General features: G+C 42.4%; 2 protein-coding genes across 8 annotated transcripts; one reads left to right on the forward strand and one right to left on the reverse strand.

Moving 5' to 3' along the window:
- Positions 1–500: 500 nt before the first annotated feature.
- gal3st3 (galactose-3-O-sulfotransferase 3) lies at positions 501–10030 on the reverse strand. Of its 4 annotated transcripts, XM_086023618.1 has the most exons (4): positions 9896–9983; positions 9439–9652; positions 4981–5084; positions 501–3690 (listed from the first exon to the last, which is right to left on the reverse strand). In XM_086023618.1, the coding sequence occupies exons 3-4, from the start codon at positions 5064–5066 to the stop codon at positions 2577–2579; spliced, it is 1200 nt and encodes a 399-aa protein (XP_085879744.1). In that variant the 5' UTR covers positions 5067–5084; positions 9439–9652; positions 9896–9983; the 3' UTR covers positions 501–2576. The 4 variants fall into 4 exon arrangements, with proteins under 4 accessions (XP_085879744.1, XP_085879741.1, XP_085879743.1 ...); XM_086023615.1 differs by lacking the exon at positions 9439–9652 and having other exon boundaries at positions 9896–10030; XM_086023617.1 differs by lacking the exon at positions 9896–9983 and having other exon boundaries at positions 9439–9775.
- Positions 10031–10330: 300 nt separating this feature from the next.
- Positions 10331–14579, forward strand: ccs (copper chaperone for superoxide dismutase). Of its 4 annotated transcripts, none has more exons than XR_015085711.1 (8): positions 10333–10510; positions 10661–10733; positions 11586–11726; positions 11951–12128; positions 12524–12584; positions 13794–13942; positions 14009–14112; positions 14212–14459. XR_015085711.1 is itself a non-coding variant. In XM_086023620.1 (8 exons), exons 1-8 carry the CDS (start codon positions 10487–10489, stop codon positions 14342–14344), a joined length of 792 nt encoding a protein of 263 aa, XP_085879746.1. In that variant the 5' UTR covers positions 10338–10486; the 3' UTR covers positions 14345–14579. The 4 variants fall into 4 exon arrangements, 2 of the variants coding, with proteins under 2 accessions (XP_085879745.1, XP_085879746.1); XM_086023620.1 differs by having other exon boundaries at positions 10338–10510; positions 13865–13942; positions 14212–14579; XR_015085710.1 differs by having other exon boundaries at positions 10331–10510; positions 13794–14112.
- Positions 14580–15604: the final 1025 nt, after the last annotated feature.

Raw genomic sequence — 15604 nt, forward strand, 5'->3', positions numbered from 1 at the left:
TTAAGGGCGGTTGTGATTCTTCAGCTTGTCCAGCGGGGCGCGCCGCCCACCATATTTGAGCACTCACTTCTGCATGTGTGTCAAAGTTTGATGCAGCGAGTCAACCGCCAAAAGGGAGTCACCCACACAACATAACATACCGGGGCTGGAAGATTTACGAAAAGAATCTAATTCGGTTTCCATTGTGTTGCATATGAAATCCACGCAGTCCATTGTTTAAGAAAATGTCATTTTATTAAATGAACACATTTTGAATTCTTACAAAAAAAAAAAAAAGACGAGGAGTTGAAGGTCTCTTTCAAACGAATTGAAAAGATGGAACTTAAATTATCCAAACAAAAAATGGCTGAATTTAACAACACAATGAAAATAAATATTTGAAAAATAACCGCCTGAATATTTATTTTGGTTAATGCAGAGACTTCTGCTCCTGAACCTCTGCGCACCTGTCACCCAGCCCCCCCCCCCCACAACCCCCCCCCCCACCACCACTCACCACATGCATGCAGTGCGCAATAAAATATTCTAAGACTTCAGACTTCAAAGGCTTCAGGGGGCGGGGGAAAGAGTGGAGAACTCATTGGCTTTACGTCGGACTACAACCCTCGCATGATGCTGCAGCGACGATTGCTTCATCATATCTGGATCAGAATAAATGTTCTTTTGTTTTGTTTTAATTATTATTTTTGTAGTGGATATCTGAAGTGACAAAAGCATGTACCCATGTACATTCCATAAAAGCTACTTAGGTATACAAAAAAAGTGTTTGTGGAGGAACCTGGTAAAAAATGACAATGAAAAACATAGTATAATTTTGTGGACAAAATGAGAATGAAATACCTCTTGCGAACAATCTAGTTTTGTATATAAAAACAACTTCTACAAAATTAAAAATGACTACAGTTCAGGAAAAGTTTTTGGAAAATTATATAACGATAGGACATGTTTGGGAATGGATAAGCCTTAACTCATTCACTGCCAGCCATTTTCAGACCCTCTTTTACCCTAAAATTTGAAAAAAAAAAATAGAAGAAAATATAAATAGGATAAAAAGGATGTTATGACTGGTTGTTTACGTGATGTATCAGTTGCTCTGCAGTTGCTATGGTCCTTTTATGCTTTGTCCTTTATGATGTCATATAAGCCTTAAGTCTTACAGTTCAAAACTTAGGAGTTATGACAGTGACACATTGTACGTCAAACCTTCTTGGAGTGAGGATACGAACTCTCTTCCAGTCCTGATCTCTGTTGTTACTTTTGTATTTTTCCTGATAAATACTTTTTACTCTTCAACCTCCGTGTGATATCTGCGAATGGGTCCAAATCCCGATCCTCACGCGTCACTGGGATTGAATGGCTGGACTGTGAAAAGACACTTGACAATTTGTCAATGGCAGTGAATGGGTTAACTGCCAAGGAACCAGGTCAACATTTTTCACTGAAAAACCTTGCATATGGAAAAATAACGGTAAAAAATATATTATTTACATGGTTTTCTTGAACACATGCAGCATTCAGTATATGTGGCATTTGTCAATATAGCAACTATTATGCCTTTTGTCCTTTAAGACTATACCTTTAGTCGGCAGGGGTGTGTGTCGTTAAGGGCAAGTGGGGGCATTTCGTTACCGGGTCGGGACGTTACGCAATCAGATACATTTGGACCGAACAAATGGTGTACCTGTAAATCAATCTTGATGATCAAACCCAAACCCAACATCTTACACCAGTAGTTGGGTTAAGAAATGAATGCATTTTGTGTGTGTTGCGGGCAGAGACACTTTGACCCAACAGATGGTTTCATGATTTTGTCCAATTTGTCCAAATTTAATACAATATTTTATTAAACTGACCCAACGTCTGACACAAATAACACAATTTTGGGTCAAAAATGGACCGATAAAATTGGGTCCATTTGACCCACTTTCTTGCATTGTTTTGTACAAACCTACCCATTTTTGGGGGTTGTTTTCTGTAAAAACAACCAAGAAAGTTGGGTCAAATTGACCCAAGTTGTGGATCGGTCCATTTTTGACCCCCAAATTGTGTTGTTCTTAACCCAACTGTTTTTAGAGTGAACAGTGTTGACCCAACAGTTGAGTTACAAAATTGACCGCAGCATTTTTAAGAGTGATCGCCACACTCTTTCCATCAACAGTTGTCATGGCAACCGCACCGTAGGCAGACATTTCGTTTCCTTCGAGTTGCGGTACTTCCGGTCTCCTTCTCCCTCATCGTTCCTCGTTCCTGCGAGAGGGCACTCGGACCCTGCGAGTACGTCGGGCTGGCGCGTCAGTTGAATTCAGGTTGACGAGGGCGGGGGAAAAATTCTTGGTTGGACGTATCAGGCGAGACAATTCCTGGACCCCTGGGCTTGCGGCCACCAAATAAAATAAATGATGTCACATCAAAAAATTGAATTGGTATTAGGATTATGAAGGGGGTACTTGGGAAAATTTCTCTCCTGTGGCAGGTCCCCCCGAGAGCCCCCCAACGAGGCCGGGTTTTATCTTAGTCCCGATGTGTTGCCATGGCCTGGAGCAGCGGCTAGAAGGGGACATGGGTGCAGTTAAGAGTCAGTGGTGGTGGTTCTGCCGGTAGCGAATGGATTGGGAGTGCAGCAGAATCCTCGTGTACTGGATCTCGGGCATGATGAGCTTCAGGCAGAGTTCTCGCGTTGAGCTCGACAGCTTACGGCTCAGGTTGCCCGGCAGGTCGTAGCCCAGGATGCCGACTTGGGCGCTGGGCTGCCAGGGCCGTAGTTCCTTGTTGTGGATCTTCCCCGCTGAGCTGGGAAGGGGCCTCCGTCCACCAAAGCAGCTCTGCAGCAGCCTCTCTTGGGCGGCATGCAAGAGGCGGAGCTCCCGCTCCACGCGGGTCGAACCCAGAGCCGACAGCTGGCGCCACAGCGAGGCGTTGAAGTGATCGTACAGGTGCGCGTCGATCCAATTCCACGTTCGGATTTTTCTGGCCAGCCTCGGGGTCAGGCGGCGCTTGGAGTTGGCCGTGCGCATGTTGAGCTTGACGTAAACGAGGTCATCCAGGTCCCAGGAGAGGAGGTGACGCAGGAGAAGCAGCGATTCGTCAAAATGCTCGGCGATCATCACCAAGGAGAAGTTTCGCTCCACGTCTGCCGCAAAGGAACGCGCGTACGCCACGTCCGTAGCGGGGCGGTCCTTGTCGCCGCCGAGGTCGTGAGTGAGCGCGTTGCGGGCGTAATTCGCGTTCTTGTCCCGCGGGCGGTAGTAGCGCAGGGGCTGCTCCACGAAGGCGTCCAGCGAGCCCCTTGGCACTCTCCGAAAAGTCTGACAGTGCTGGTTGTAGTAGCTGAACAAGGACTCAAACATGGCAGCGGGCTCCCTTAGGATGGTGACGTAGCGCGCGTCGGCCGGCATGACGCGTTTCAGCTCGCCGGCGCCGAAGCGCATGTGGTTGCTGATGATGTTGGCCGGCAGCGTGTGCGGGTGTACGAAGTGAGCACTGAAGGGGTTCGGGTAGCAGAAATGATGGCCGCATTGCTCCTGGGGCAGCGCCACCGTCAGGCCGTTGCACTCGGCGAAGCGGAACAGAATGTTCTGCACGGTGCTGCTGGCCGTCTTGTGGGTCTTCAAGAAGGCCACGTTGGTGTGTTTGGCCTTCAGTTGGTGGGAGCACAGGCTGCTGTTGTTTGCCTGAAGACGGCCTTTGATCCTAGAGGTAGGAAAGGAAGGTATGGGTCAATTGGAGATAAGGTCATTGGTCGAGGCAACTTGATAAATGTATTCCGCTACAGTTACTAGATTGCTCCTGAAAAACGTACTGTTGGTAGCAATGTAATCCAAGTACCTTAATATTACAATGGAAGTCAACACAAACATTTTTTTTTTTTTTTTTCAACAATATGTTACCAGCTGGCCCACTAGTTGAAACACGGCATTCTGATTAATTTTGCGTTTGTTCAATATAAGTTAAGTAGCATAATTGCCCTCGTTTTTAGCCATCTCCGGGGGCGGCCATTTTGTCACTTCTGTCGACTGAAAATGACATCACAACTGCTCACAACGACCAATCACGGCCGACCTGTTTTCTGAATCTTGAGCCGTGATTGGTCGTTGTGAGCAGTTGTGATGTCATTTTCAGTCGACAGAAGTGACAAAATGGCCGCCCCCGGGGATGGCTAAAAACGAGTGGATTAACACTTATTCCACAAACGCAATATTTATCAGAATGCCTTCTTTCAACTAGTGGGCTTGCATAGAACATATTCTTGAAAAAAAAAAAAATGTTTGGGTTGACTTTGGCTTTAAAGCAATGCAACTTTTTGTAACTTCCTTTACCATTTCTAGTTTAGGTAACAGAACATGACACACTGACAGCATGACTAAGCAATTTGTCGTACCCGTACCCAATGCGCTGACATGTTCATTGACACAGATGTTTAGTTTTGAGAGATTGCTATTGTACACATTGTTGTGAAAAATGATCCGACTGTTTGGCAAGTGACATTTCTGATCGCAGAAACGTAGCAAAGCGGCTGAGTAAAACTGTCATGTAACTTATTTAGTTTTGAATTACTTTTTGGATGATTCCAATACCATATATGTTAAAAAAAAAAAAGACACATAAAAATTAAATACAATATACATTTACTGTATATATATTCATCTGGTCTAATGGATGTTATTATGCATGGTTTTGCAATGCAGGAGGAAGCTATAGCTACAGTAGCTAGGTCAACCAAATAATTAAATATACACACACATGTTCATTCGTACTGTAAAGTGACAACAAGAAACTCATTGCATCATACCCTCGAATTGAACTGAGCCGTGCAATATTGAATCGAATCGTGACCCATGAACCACATCGAATAGTCTCATTCGGAACCGTCCTTGAATCGTATCGAGATAAGTATCGAGTCGCCTTTTTTTGCAGGGATGCGCACCGCCAACTCAAACAACAAAATGAACACAAAAATGAGAACGCGTTGCGTTCACTTACCCGCTCCAACGGCCGCCGTAGTGCATCAGCAGAGTCACCATAGTGAGGGCGAAGAGGGCCAGAAAGATCTTCGGTGACATCCTCATCCTCCGATGTCACTCGCACTGCAAAGATGGCAAAGGAGGACACAAGACGGATATGACTTCGGGTTACCTTTAGGCATTCATTCCGACTCGAAGAAGGCGTAACAACCATAAACTAAATGTGGGCGTGCCAAACAAGCCCCGAATCTGAGCCTGTATCGGGTAAAAAAAACAAAAACAAACGAGGCCTCGTTTCGTGTGGAGGATTTCTTTGGTGCATTCAACGTATCATTGGCTCATAACACTGAAGACCACGCGCCAGTTTGCAGGCGTTGTCGGCGTTTGTGGTCACACCACAAACCACAAAAGCAGACCTGGTCGATGTGTGAATGTGTAGATTGTTTTCTTTCAACCCAAAGGAAGATTTTTATAGGGTGTAAGAATAATAATAATGTATATAATGTATAATAATGTATATCATGATTCATGTGTTAGATTTTTCATGATTAGGCTTGTTGGCTTTATTAGCTTCGTAGGTTTCGCTTTACGCTATATAAAAACAGGGGGCAATGTAAGAATGATAATGTATATTATGATTCATGCGTTGGATTATTATTTTTACACTTTTCCCTGTTTTTATATAATATTAAGATAAACCTACAAAGCTAATAAAGTCAACAAAGCCTAATCATGAAAAATATACCACATGAATCATAATATACATTATTATTATTACATAGGGTAACAGACAGTGAGATACTGCCCATTACCAAGGAAGGATAAAGAACTCTCAAATTACTTAAAGCACATAAAATTGACTCAACTAACAGAATCTCCCACAGACAATCTCTCCGTTAGCGAACATTGGGTTTATGAAGACTTTCACCCGTAACAACTTTTGACGCTGGCTTTAAGAATTGGTCAAATACCGGGCTGAGTTCTTTATGTCAGCTTACTAAAGTGAAAAGTCAACCCAAGCATATTTTTTTTTCAAGAATATGTTATAAGCCCACTAGTTGAAACAAGGCATTCTGATAAATATTGCGTTTGTGGAATAAGAGTTATAATCCCCATGTTTTTAGCCATTTTTGGGGGCGGCCATTTTGTCACTTCTGTCGATTGAACATGACATCACAACTGCTCAGGTAACGACCAATCACGGCTGACCTGTTTTCTGAAGCTGAGCCGTGATTGGTCGTTACCTGAGCCCTGAGCAGTTGTGATGTCATTTTCAGTCGACAGAAGTGATAAAATGGCCGGAGATTTGAATGGTGCCCAACATTTTACAATGTAATCATATCTGCAGACTGAGTTGAGCATTTATGTTAGACGATCGTAGATCTAAAAACAAAAAGGCGACTCACCATAGCAACGTCATAAATTTACACAAATATGTCCAACTCCATCAAACATGGTCCCGTGACGTCGTCAAGGTTTCCAGTCAAAGTAATTCCGGTAAAATTATGAGTCCATGCCAAGCTTTACATCCATAAAGCCACGTTATCTGCAGCCGCAAACGTTACCAATTTCCATCAAATATTGACTGGTGACTGACGCATTGGATAGCCAATCAAATTCTTGAAACAATGATATGGTAAATGGTAAATGGGCTGTCACTTATATAGCGCGTTTCTACCTTGGGTAGTCAAAGCGCTTTGAACTGGGGCGTGTCAAACAAATCCTCTTTGAATAAAAGAAACCTCGTTGCGTAAACGCCTTTTTTTCGTGCTCCGTTCTCCTGTGATCTGCGCATGACAAGACTCTCTGCTATCGCGAAGCCTCCTTTGCTGTTGTTGTTGTTGTTTTTGCATGTAAACATGGCAAAACAACAGCAAACAAGAACTACATCATTGTAGCATAAAAAAAAAAAACAAAGCAGCCTTTTTTCCACAAGTGTTCACACAGGTCACCCAAATAGGACATTTGGGGTTCGCCTGTACCTTTCCTGGGTAAAACATGTGTAAAATGCTAATTTTTTTTGTAGGATTATTGTCAAATTTGAACTGGAACTTGGGGAGACCTCAAGCTTTGATCCTGTAGTCTTTTTAAGTGCCAATCAACATTCTAAATTCATTTTCAAGGCAGATTTTGTGAAAGGAAATTAGACGAACATAAGATTTGCCTTTTTTTTTTTTGTCTGTTTTCAAATATCCATAGTTCGGTGACAGGAGCACTTACACAAATTCTGACTGTTTGGGAGAAAAATTCAAAATGTTATCTTCAAAAAGAGACCAAAACTATGCTGATACTCCAAATGGTTCAAGAACAGCTACAAATTTACTTTGGATGCACCCAGGACGTCAATTTTAAAACATTTGAACAACTTAAAAATGACTTTGATCTCCCAAGGGTAGACTTTTTCCAATTTTTACAGCTGAGGTCTTTTCTAACAACACACCGAGAGTGGGAAAGAATTAGAAGGCCCACGCCCTTAGAAAAATGTCTAATGACACAAATAGGTGAGAGAGGTGGGAAAATTATTAGTAACTTCTACAGTGTGTTTCTCCCAATGACTAATCATGACTTCTTACAGATAAAAAGAAGATGGGAGGCGGAGCTGAACAACATGATACCAATAGACACTTTGGGTGATATGTGTACTCGGGCGCACCTTGTCACAAATTCAAATACTGTACGTGGAAGGAATTTAAGGGGAAGGTAATCACCAGATTTTTTTTTTAGAAAAACAGAAATAGCAGCCAAAGTGGAACCTACACATCATAGCTTTTGTTGGAGGAAGTGTGGCACAAATGTGGCCAACCACACTCGTAATATATTCTGGTCATGCTCGAAATCGAAACACATTTTGGAAAGATGTTTTCGATGCTCTTGTGAAGACACGATGTAAGTACTGTGAATATTATTTCGGCGGGCTGAACTTGACAAAGACATTGTTTTTCTAATGGTCTCTTTATAGACAGTTTTTTTGATGCAGTGTGAGTATTTGTGAATTTATTTTTGACAAAAGATGAAATGATGTTGAGAAGTGATTGTTTTCCTCAGGTTCTCTTTATACGGGTTATTTTAAAGCTACAGTTTAAAGTGAAGATGTAGCAGAAGTGTTAAAGCAGGGGTGTCCAAACTTTTTTGATTGAGGGCCACTTTAAAATTCTTCAACCATAATCCATTAAACACACGAAAATCAATCAAGTAAGCAATTGTATATTGTTTATATTTAATTAATTTGATAAACTGCTACATAACAGTTTTCTGTTAATGGTTATAGGGCAAATAGTTAAAGATTTTGGGGTGGACAACGGCCCTGTATCCCACCTGACTAGATCCACCCCTGCATTGAACAGTAGCTGAATCCTATCTCCAAAATTCAGAACCAAAACAAGAGTAACCTGTAAAAATTTTTTTTTTTAAATCACCAATTTTAAAACAGTTACTTGAGGACGATTAATGTTATATGTTCATAAATCAGACCTTGACACGAAGCAGAAAGTGGAAGAAACAATTTTTGCTTCTAAAATTGAATTACCTTTATTGATCTTACGGTATTTTGTTATTTTAGTCATAGTTTATTTGTATCGTTGAATATTTAGAAAAGCTCTACAGTATGCAAACCAATTTATTAGTAGTAGTGGCAACTACTTTTTGACACCCTCCCTTCTCACTTTGCTTACCTCCGCATTTTTTTTCTTTTTTGCTAGCCTTGCGGGTCACGTCAGAGAAGTCATTTTTAGTATGTGCTGCGGGCCACTGGAAAATGGATGACGGCCGCAAATGGGCCCCGGGCCCTAGTTTGGACACCCGTGTGTTAAAGGCTTTGTGAATATACTGTATTTCTGAGAAAAGCCCATATAGGCTGATCCGATGTTGACAGTGATTTCATTGTTGTTTTCGATTCAGTAGTTATAATATAATGTAGTTATAATATAATATTTATAATCTTGATTCTGTTATGTACTATTTAGAGGTTTGGGGTATTTCATTTCTACTGTGTGTATTTTCATCTAATATTTTGCTGTAGTTTTGTATTTTTGCAGTTTTTAATATTGTATATTTTTCCAATTTTACTCGAACAATTTGTATTAGAAAAAAGTTTTGTGATCCATTGTGACCCATTGTGAAATTGTATCTCTCCTGTTTGTTCATGCAGAGGCATTGTCTACTGGAATAACAAACACACTTTGTTTCAACTTAAATAGTTAACTTTAGTTTTCGCCATAAACACGTATACTGTATGTTCTCCTAACATATAGCTGTAAGTAGTGCAAATAGAAAAAGTAGAATGTTGTGTCCTAGTGACAAAGCTCTGTAATTTGACTTAACTGAAGGGCATTAGTTAAAAAATTATCCGACATCTGGCATTGAATGAGTTTTTAATGACAGTTTTCTTAAGGAGGGCAAGAAATCGTCATTGCGCTTTCAGTCATTTTTAGAACAGGACAAACAGTCTAACGCACAAATACAAAATGAGAACACTCACAAGGAGCTGCTGCAGCCCAGATGCTCACACAGACTAATTGGCCATGTTCCTGACGTCAAGGTTTCACTTAGCAAGCACAGGTGACACTGCGGTCCGTTCAAGGCTTGAGCCAGCACAATTCACGTTTTGTGCTTCATCCAAGAAGAACAAAAACATGATCGCGTTCGTGGGGCAGCAGATCCAGCACTTAATCTCCTACATGGGCCTTTTTAATCTGCCGGACATGACAAGAATTCGGGATGAAAGCCCTTGGAATGTGGCCCGAATGCCACTAAAACCCTCGTCCATCTGGACTCATCAGACCCCGGCGTGCCTTCTGAAATGATGTGAGACGTGATGGAGAACAACCCCCCCCCCCCAAAAAAAGCCACCCCTCCTTAAATACACACGCACCCAGACAAAAAAAAACGATGATGAAAACTGATTCCCGCAACATGTACATGACGAAGATACGCACGTTCTGGTTGGGGGGGGGAGCAACACGGACCGCTACAGCCGTGCCGACTCCCACCTTTGTCATCGCTGAGATACCCGCTCCGCTGGACCCTCTGTTTCCATTTCCCTCCTCCCGTCCACTGGATTCTGAGTGGACCCCTCACCCATCCCACGTCCCTCCTCCTCCTCCTCCCTCCCTCCTCCTACACCTCACTTTGGACGATCAAAAATAATAATACGGAAATAGTTTTGTGACCCAGGATTAATGGGGATAATTCCGATCCTCTAATTTAAAATATAAATGTTTTCAAACCGTTACGAAATTAATCCAATAGCAGTAAACTACCGAAACAGCTATTCCCTCCGTTGTTTCAAAAACGAGTTGCAATGGCGGGTCATGGACATCAGATGGCAGTAATGACATCTTGACGAGGCCTCGTCTAGCCCTCACCAACATGGCGGCGGAGGCTTGACGGAAACCCTCATCAACCCCTGGCCAACATGGCGGCGTGACATCCATTGACAACTTCCTCTTATAAAAAGTAGAGAGATAAGTTTCTTCTTGACCTTATCTCGATTACTGAATGCGTTTAACGGACTACGCACAGACACCATGAACACGGATAAGCCAGCAAAGGTTTGACAAGCACAGACATTTTTTTATCAGTACGCGTTGAAATGTAGAAGTTTGACGGCTAGCGGGCTAGCCAAGCAGCTAAAAACACTGAATTGTATTTTGGGGGTTTGTTTTGTGTGGTTGACCTATGTTTGACGTGCACGCCCTCAGCTGGAGTTCGCGGTGCAGATGACATGTGAGGCCTGTCGAGATCAAGTCAAAGCTGCTCTTGAGCACAAAGCAGGTTCCAAAACTACTTTTCTATATATTTTTATGTATATTTTATGCTTCACACCAATGGTATTAGTAGTTTGCAGGCTGCAAAGCGGGGGGTGTCCTCAAAATACATCTTGACTCAAAAGTTTTTCTGTGTGTCCTAATCTGTTGCGTGCTCTATTGATTGCCTTTTTTCCTATTTGTTTGTTAACGAGAAAGTCATTTTTATCAATTAAGGTCAATAACTGAATGACCAAAATGATAGATTTGTGAAAAAAAATTACTGTATGAATTAGACCACATTTGGACAAAGGAGGTTTTGGATTTAACCCTCCCACCCCCCAAAAAACAGCATCAACAATGAAAACGCTGAACGAACTACCGTAGGAAACGGCAAACAGTTCAGACTGTAGCCTCTGACTCAGTCACAAATTGGTTTATTTGCACCCTCCTTTCTCATGTTTTCCAATTCATAATTTTCAATAAAAGTCTTTTGTTCTTTATTCAAAATATTTTTGAGGGGGTTAGAATGAATTAATGGCATTTGAATTTTGAGTTACAAGCTTGGTCATGGAATGAAATCCGTTTCTAAGTTAGGATACCACTATAATTCACAGTACATTTATTATGTTGTATAATTTTTCATATTAGGGCTGGACCATTTTGAAAAATACAGTAAATGCAATTTATTTTTCTTCTCAATATTGTGATTGTGATTTAATATATGATCATTTTTTTCAAGGTCCTTTCCCATGTATTTTTTAGCAAATTCTCCCCTTTAAGGGGTTCCTTGATACATCAAGTCTGAGAACCCCGTTTTACCCTTATGTGGACCATTATTATGATGCAGGTGAATTATTCCAAATTTTTCCGTTTTCAGGCATCCACACTGTCAACGTAGACCTCAGTGAAGGCCGCGTCTTGGTGGAGACATCCCTGAGCAGTGGCGAGGTGCAGGCCTTGATTGAAGGCACCCGTCGTCAGGCTGTGCTGAAGGGCATGGGGAGCTACGAGGAGCAAGGTGAACGCTTCCGACCCCCAAACAACTGTTTGTATAATTTACCGTAATAGCAAGTCGTGCAAAAAATACTGAAATGTTGCATGCATTCCAAAATTTAGAGGTCAGATTAAATTGACCTGTAAATCTTATTTTCGCTGCATGATGATATAACAGCCCTGTTGTTTGTGAATAAAAGTGAGAAAAATGTGCAAAATGGAGTGTTAAGCAAGGTGTGGCTTTGACAGATTTGGGCGCAGCTGTGGCAATGTTAGCCGGCAAGGAGGGGCGGGTCCAGGGAGTGGTGCGTTTTCTACAGTTGTCTGATGAGCGCTGCTTGATCGACGGGACCGTCGACGGCTTGGAGCCCGGAGCCCATGGCCTCCACGTACACGCGCTCGGAGACCTCACGGAGGACTGCCTCAGGTAGCCTGAATGGTCACATGACAGCCAGCTAATCAGGGGAGCTACTTGGCGACTTTCGTCTATCGTGGGGTGGTCTGGAACATAATTCCCACGGTAATTGAGGGATTACTCTTACAGCGATAGTTTATTGCAAATTGTTTGAACCCCCAAGTTATGGCTGGCAGAACCAAATGCTATTTGTGGCACATAACTTGCATGGACAGGTTCACATTTTCATCAACATTTTGGAAGTGGCCTGATTTAGCTTCTATGTGGTGGGGTGGCGTTGTCTTCACGCTACCATGAAGGATATCCGAATTGTGCTACTTGAGAGCAAAATGTCAGAATTGCGTCACTTGAACGGGTCCAGAGTAAATCCAGCCTTAATGACATTGTTGGTGATAAACTGTGTGCAGCTGTGGCGAGCACTACGACCCATTTGGAAGACACCATGGTGGCCCACAAGATGCTGAGCGGGTATGATATTGCTGTGTGTGTGTGTGTGTGGGGGGGGGGGGTCTGTAGGTAGGTGAGAGAGTGTCTGTGTGTGTGACCTGTCAAAAGTGTCGGTGCAAGACAGAGTCCTTGCCCAACCGGATCTGACAGTGGGCACATAAAAATTATGTACTGGCCTCAATTTATTGTGCTCCCAAGCATTATAAACCGAGAAGTGGATCACCGAAAAGAAAAGAAAGATAGCGAAAGGTGCCAAATCAGACGGACCTGATGATGAAAAGGACAGGGAGACATCGGCCGAGCAGCTGGTGAAGAAGGGAAAAAAAAAAAAAAAGTGCGTTCAAACACATTGTCTGAAATTAATCTGATTTAATTCTCAATACAAAATGGATTTTGGTCCAATGTGAGGGCAAGCCTGCACACTGGTACTGTGGAATAGTGGTTCCCAATCTTTTTTGGCTTGTGTACCCCTGAACCTTTTTGTCATAACATGAGTACGCCCTAACTCATACATGTTGATGATTCTCCAAAAGTAGAACGTAACACGACTGATTATTAAATGAAAATCGTTTGATTTCGCTTAGAGAAAGACAAATAGGAATCAAAACAAAGAAAAAAAACTTGCTTTGTTATATGGAGCTCAGCTTACAACATTTACCACAAAAAAGTGTAGCTCCTTACAATAAGTTCCCTTTAAATATCAGGGACAAAACACTTAAAGCGGAAGTCAACCCAGACATATTTTTTTCAAGAATATGTTCCCAGCAGGCTCGCTAGTTGAAACACGGCATTCTGATTAATTTTGTGGTTGTGGAATATAAGTTAAGCAGCAAAATGCACTCTTTTTGTAGCCATCTCTGGGGGCGGCCATTTTGTTTTCTGTCAACTGAAAATGACATCACAACTGCTCACAACGACCAATCACGGCTGACCTGTTTTCTGAATCTGAGCCGTGATTGGTCGTTGTGAGCAGTTGTGATGTCAATTTCAGTCGACAGAAGACAAAATGGCCGCCCCCAGAGATGGCTAAAAACGAGTGGATTAACACTTATTCCACTAACGCAATATTTATCAGAATGCCCCGTTTGAACTAGTGGGCTTGCATAGAACATATTGTTAAAAAAAAAAAAAAAAGAGTTTTGCGTTGACTTCCACTTTAAAGAAAACTCATTTTCAGACCCACTATGGCACTTTACTTTTTTACTTTACTGTACTTTACTTGTCTTTCAGTGCTGTGCAACACTCACACTGAGCAAGTGCAGTGTGAAAAGGGCTTCACCAAGTTTTTTGTCATCATGTAGCATGTTGGCGATCTGGGAAATATTTTCGCTGGACCTGAGGGTAGAGCGTCGTTCAGACTGGAGGACAGCCATCTTAAAGTACCACACACACATACACATGCACTTTTGGAATTTCAGTGTAAAGGTCTTGGTGACCCGCTTCAGGTCTGGGACGTGATCGGCCGGTCTCTGGTGGTGGACGCTGGGGCAGACGACCTGGGCCGCGGTGGCCACCCGCTCTCCAAACTGACAGGAAACTCCGGCGCCAGGTAAGTTAACAGCGAGGCGCGGGAGCCATCACGCCAAAGAATCAAACGCGCGCTCAGGGTGTCGCTCTTTCATGTTCTCGGTCATCTGCTGGCGGCCAGGCTAGCGTGCGGGATCATCGCCAGGTCAGCGGGCCTTTTCCAGAACCCCAAGCAAGTGTGCGCCTGCGACGGGCTCACGCTGTGGGAGGAGCGAGAGCGGCCGATCGCCGGGAAGGGGCGGAGCAACCTCTGACGGAAGAACACCGACAACACATGGAGATGAATGCAAAACCAATAGAAAACTGTCTAATTGTAAGAAAATGTCCAATGTGTGTGTGTTTTTTTTTTTTTTTTTTTTTTTTTTTTTTGAGTTCAACAAACAGTGTAAGTTAAAATGTACAGTTCCATTGAAGGTTCTTTAGGCCAGGGGTACGCGCACTGAAGGAGAAAAGAAAAGTTCATTTTAATTATAAAATGTGTTATTTCTATGACTGCTGTGGTGTTGTATTTCATTAACAGAGAAGTACAAACAATTGTGTCTATGTATATATAAATTTAAACAATAAATCAAACAATTATAAGCTGAAGCTCTTTTATGTGGACCACAGACCTCCACCAAAGTCGAACTGGTAATAAACGTCGGAGGGGAAATCAAACCTCTGTTTGCTTTTGAGTTAGCAAGCTACTTCCTGGTTCATGAAAGGAAGGGGGTGTGAATGTTTCTATCAGTACTGCGGTTACTCCAAATGTACGTTTGTATCAGCGCTTGCTTGGCTAGCAACACCAATACACTCTTAAAAAAGCGTGGAAAAGACTAAAAGGGAACTAACTGCTGTGATAAGTATCAGATTTGAATAATGGAGTCACTAATTAGGCCACACCCCTTAAAGCCACTCATCAACTTGCACTTTTGCCTCAATAACACTTTCGAAAATCTTTTTTTTTTTTTTTTTTTTTACTTTACTTTTATGGGTGGCAGTAGCTCACACATAAGGGTTGGGCTGCAGACAGGGGTGTTGGGCTACAGACAGGGGTATTACACCAAAATCTGGGCCCCTATAATTAATTATCATGAAGGGGGCAGTTCCTGATCGATATTTTCCTGATGACACAAATTATTACGATCACAAATTAGGGATGTTTGATACCACTTTTTTCAGACCGATAACAGGGCTAGTGTTCACTCTTTGAGTGCTCACCGATACTGAGTAACGACACCTGTAGTACTTTTGATATATAAAATTTAATTTAACACAATGACAAAAACTTGTGAACAAAGACCTTTGTTTCTGAGGCAGATGATTCGCTGTTGTGTCAAGCTGCCGTACTATAGCGCCATCTAATGCTGAGGCGCATTTACTCGACAGATTTCGTTTGCCTTAATTAAGTATCTGTGACCGGTATCGGCAGCATCCAAGAATACCGATACCTTAAAATAAGGCTGGTATTGGCACTCCACCATCCCTATCACAAATTAAAAACTTTGTGCATATCATCACGTAATCTGCTAAAC

This window comes from Filicampus tigris, chromosome 2 (genome assembly GCF_054856515.1).
Source record: "Filicampus tigris isolate MCC_2025a chromosome 2, RoL_Ftig_1.0, whole genome shotgun sequence".
In the NCBI taxonomy this organism is placed as follows: Eukaryota; Metazoa; Chordata; class Actinopteri; order Syngnathiformes; family Syngnathidae; genus Filicampus; species Filicampus tigris.

Bases quoted from the DNA above. Each gene is read 5' to 3' on its own strand.
- ccs (XM_086023619.1), top strand. From the start codon at position 10,487: ATGAACACGGATAAGCCAGCAAAG. The intron at 11,727-11,950 runs GTGAACGCTTCC...TGGCTTTGACAG, and splicing joins GGGGAGCTACGAGGAGCAAG to ATTTGGGCGCAGCTGTGGCA. The intron at 12,585-13,864 runs GTATGATATTGC...GTCATCATGTAG, and splicing joins GCCCACAAGATGCTGAGCGG to CATGTTGGCGATCTGGGAAA.
- gal3st3 (XM_086023615.1), bottom strand. From the start codon at position 5,066: ATGAGGATGTCACCGAAGATCTTTCTGGCCCTCTTCGCCCTCACTATG. The intron at 3,691-4,980 runs GTAAGTGAACGC...TCCTACCTCTAG, and splicing joins TACGGCGGCCGTTGGAGCGG to GATCAAAGGCCGTCTTCAGG.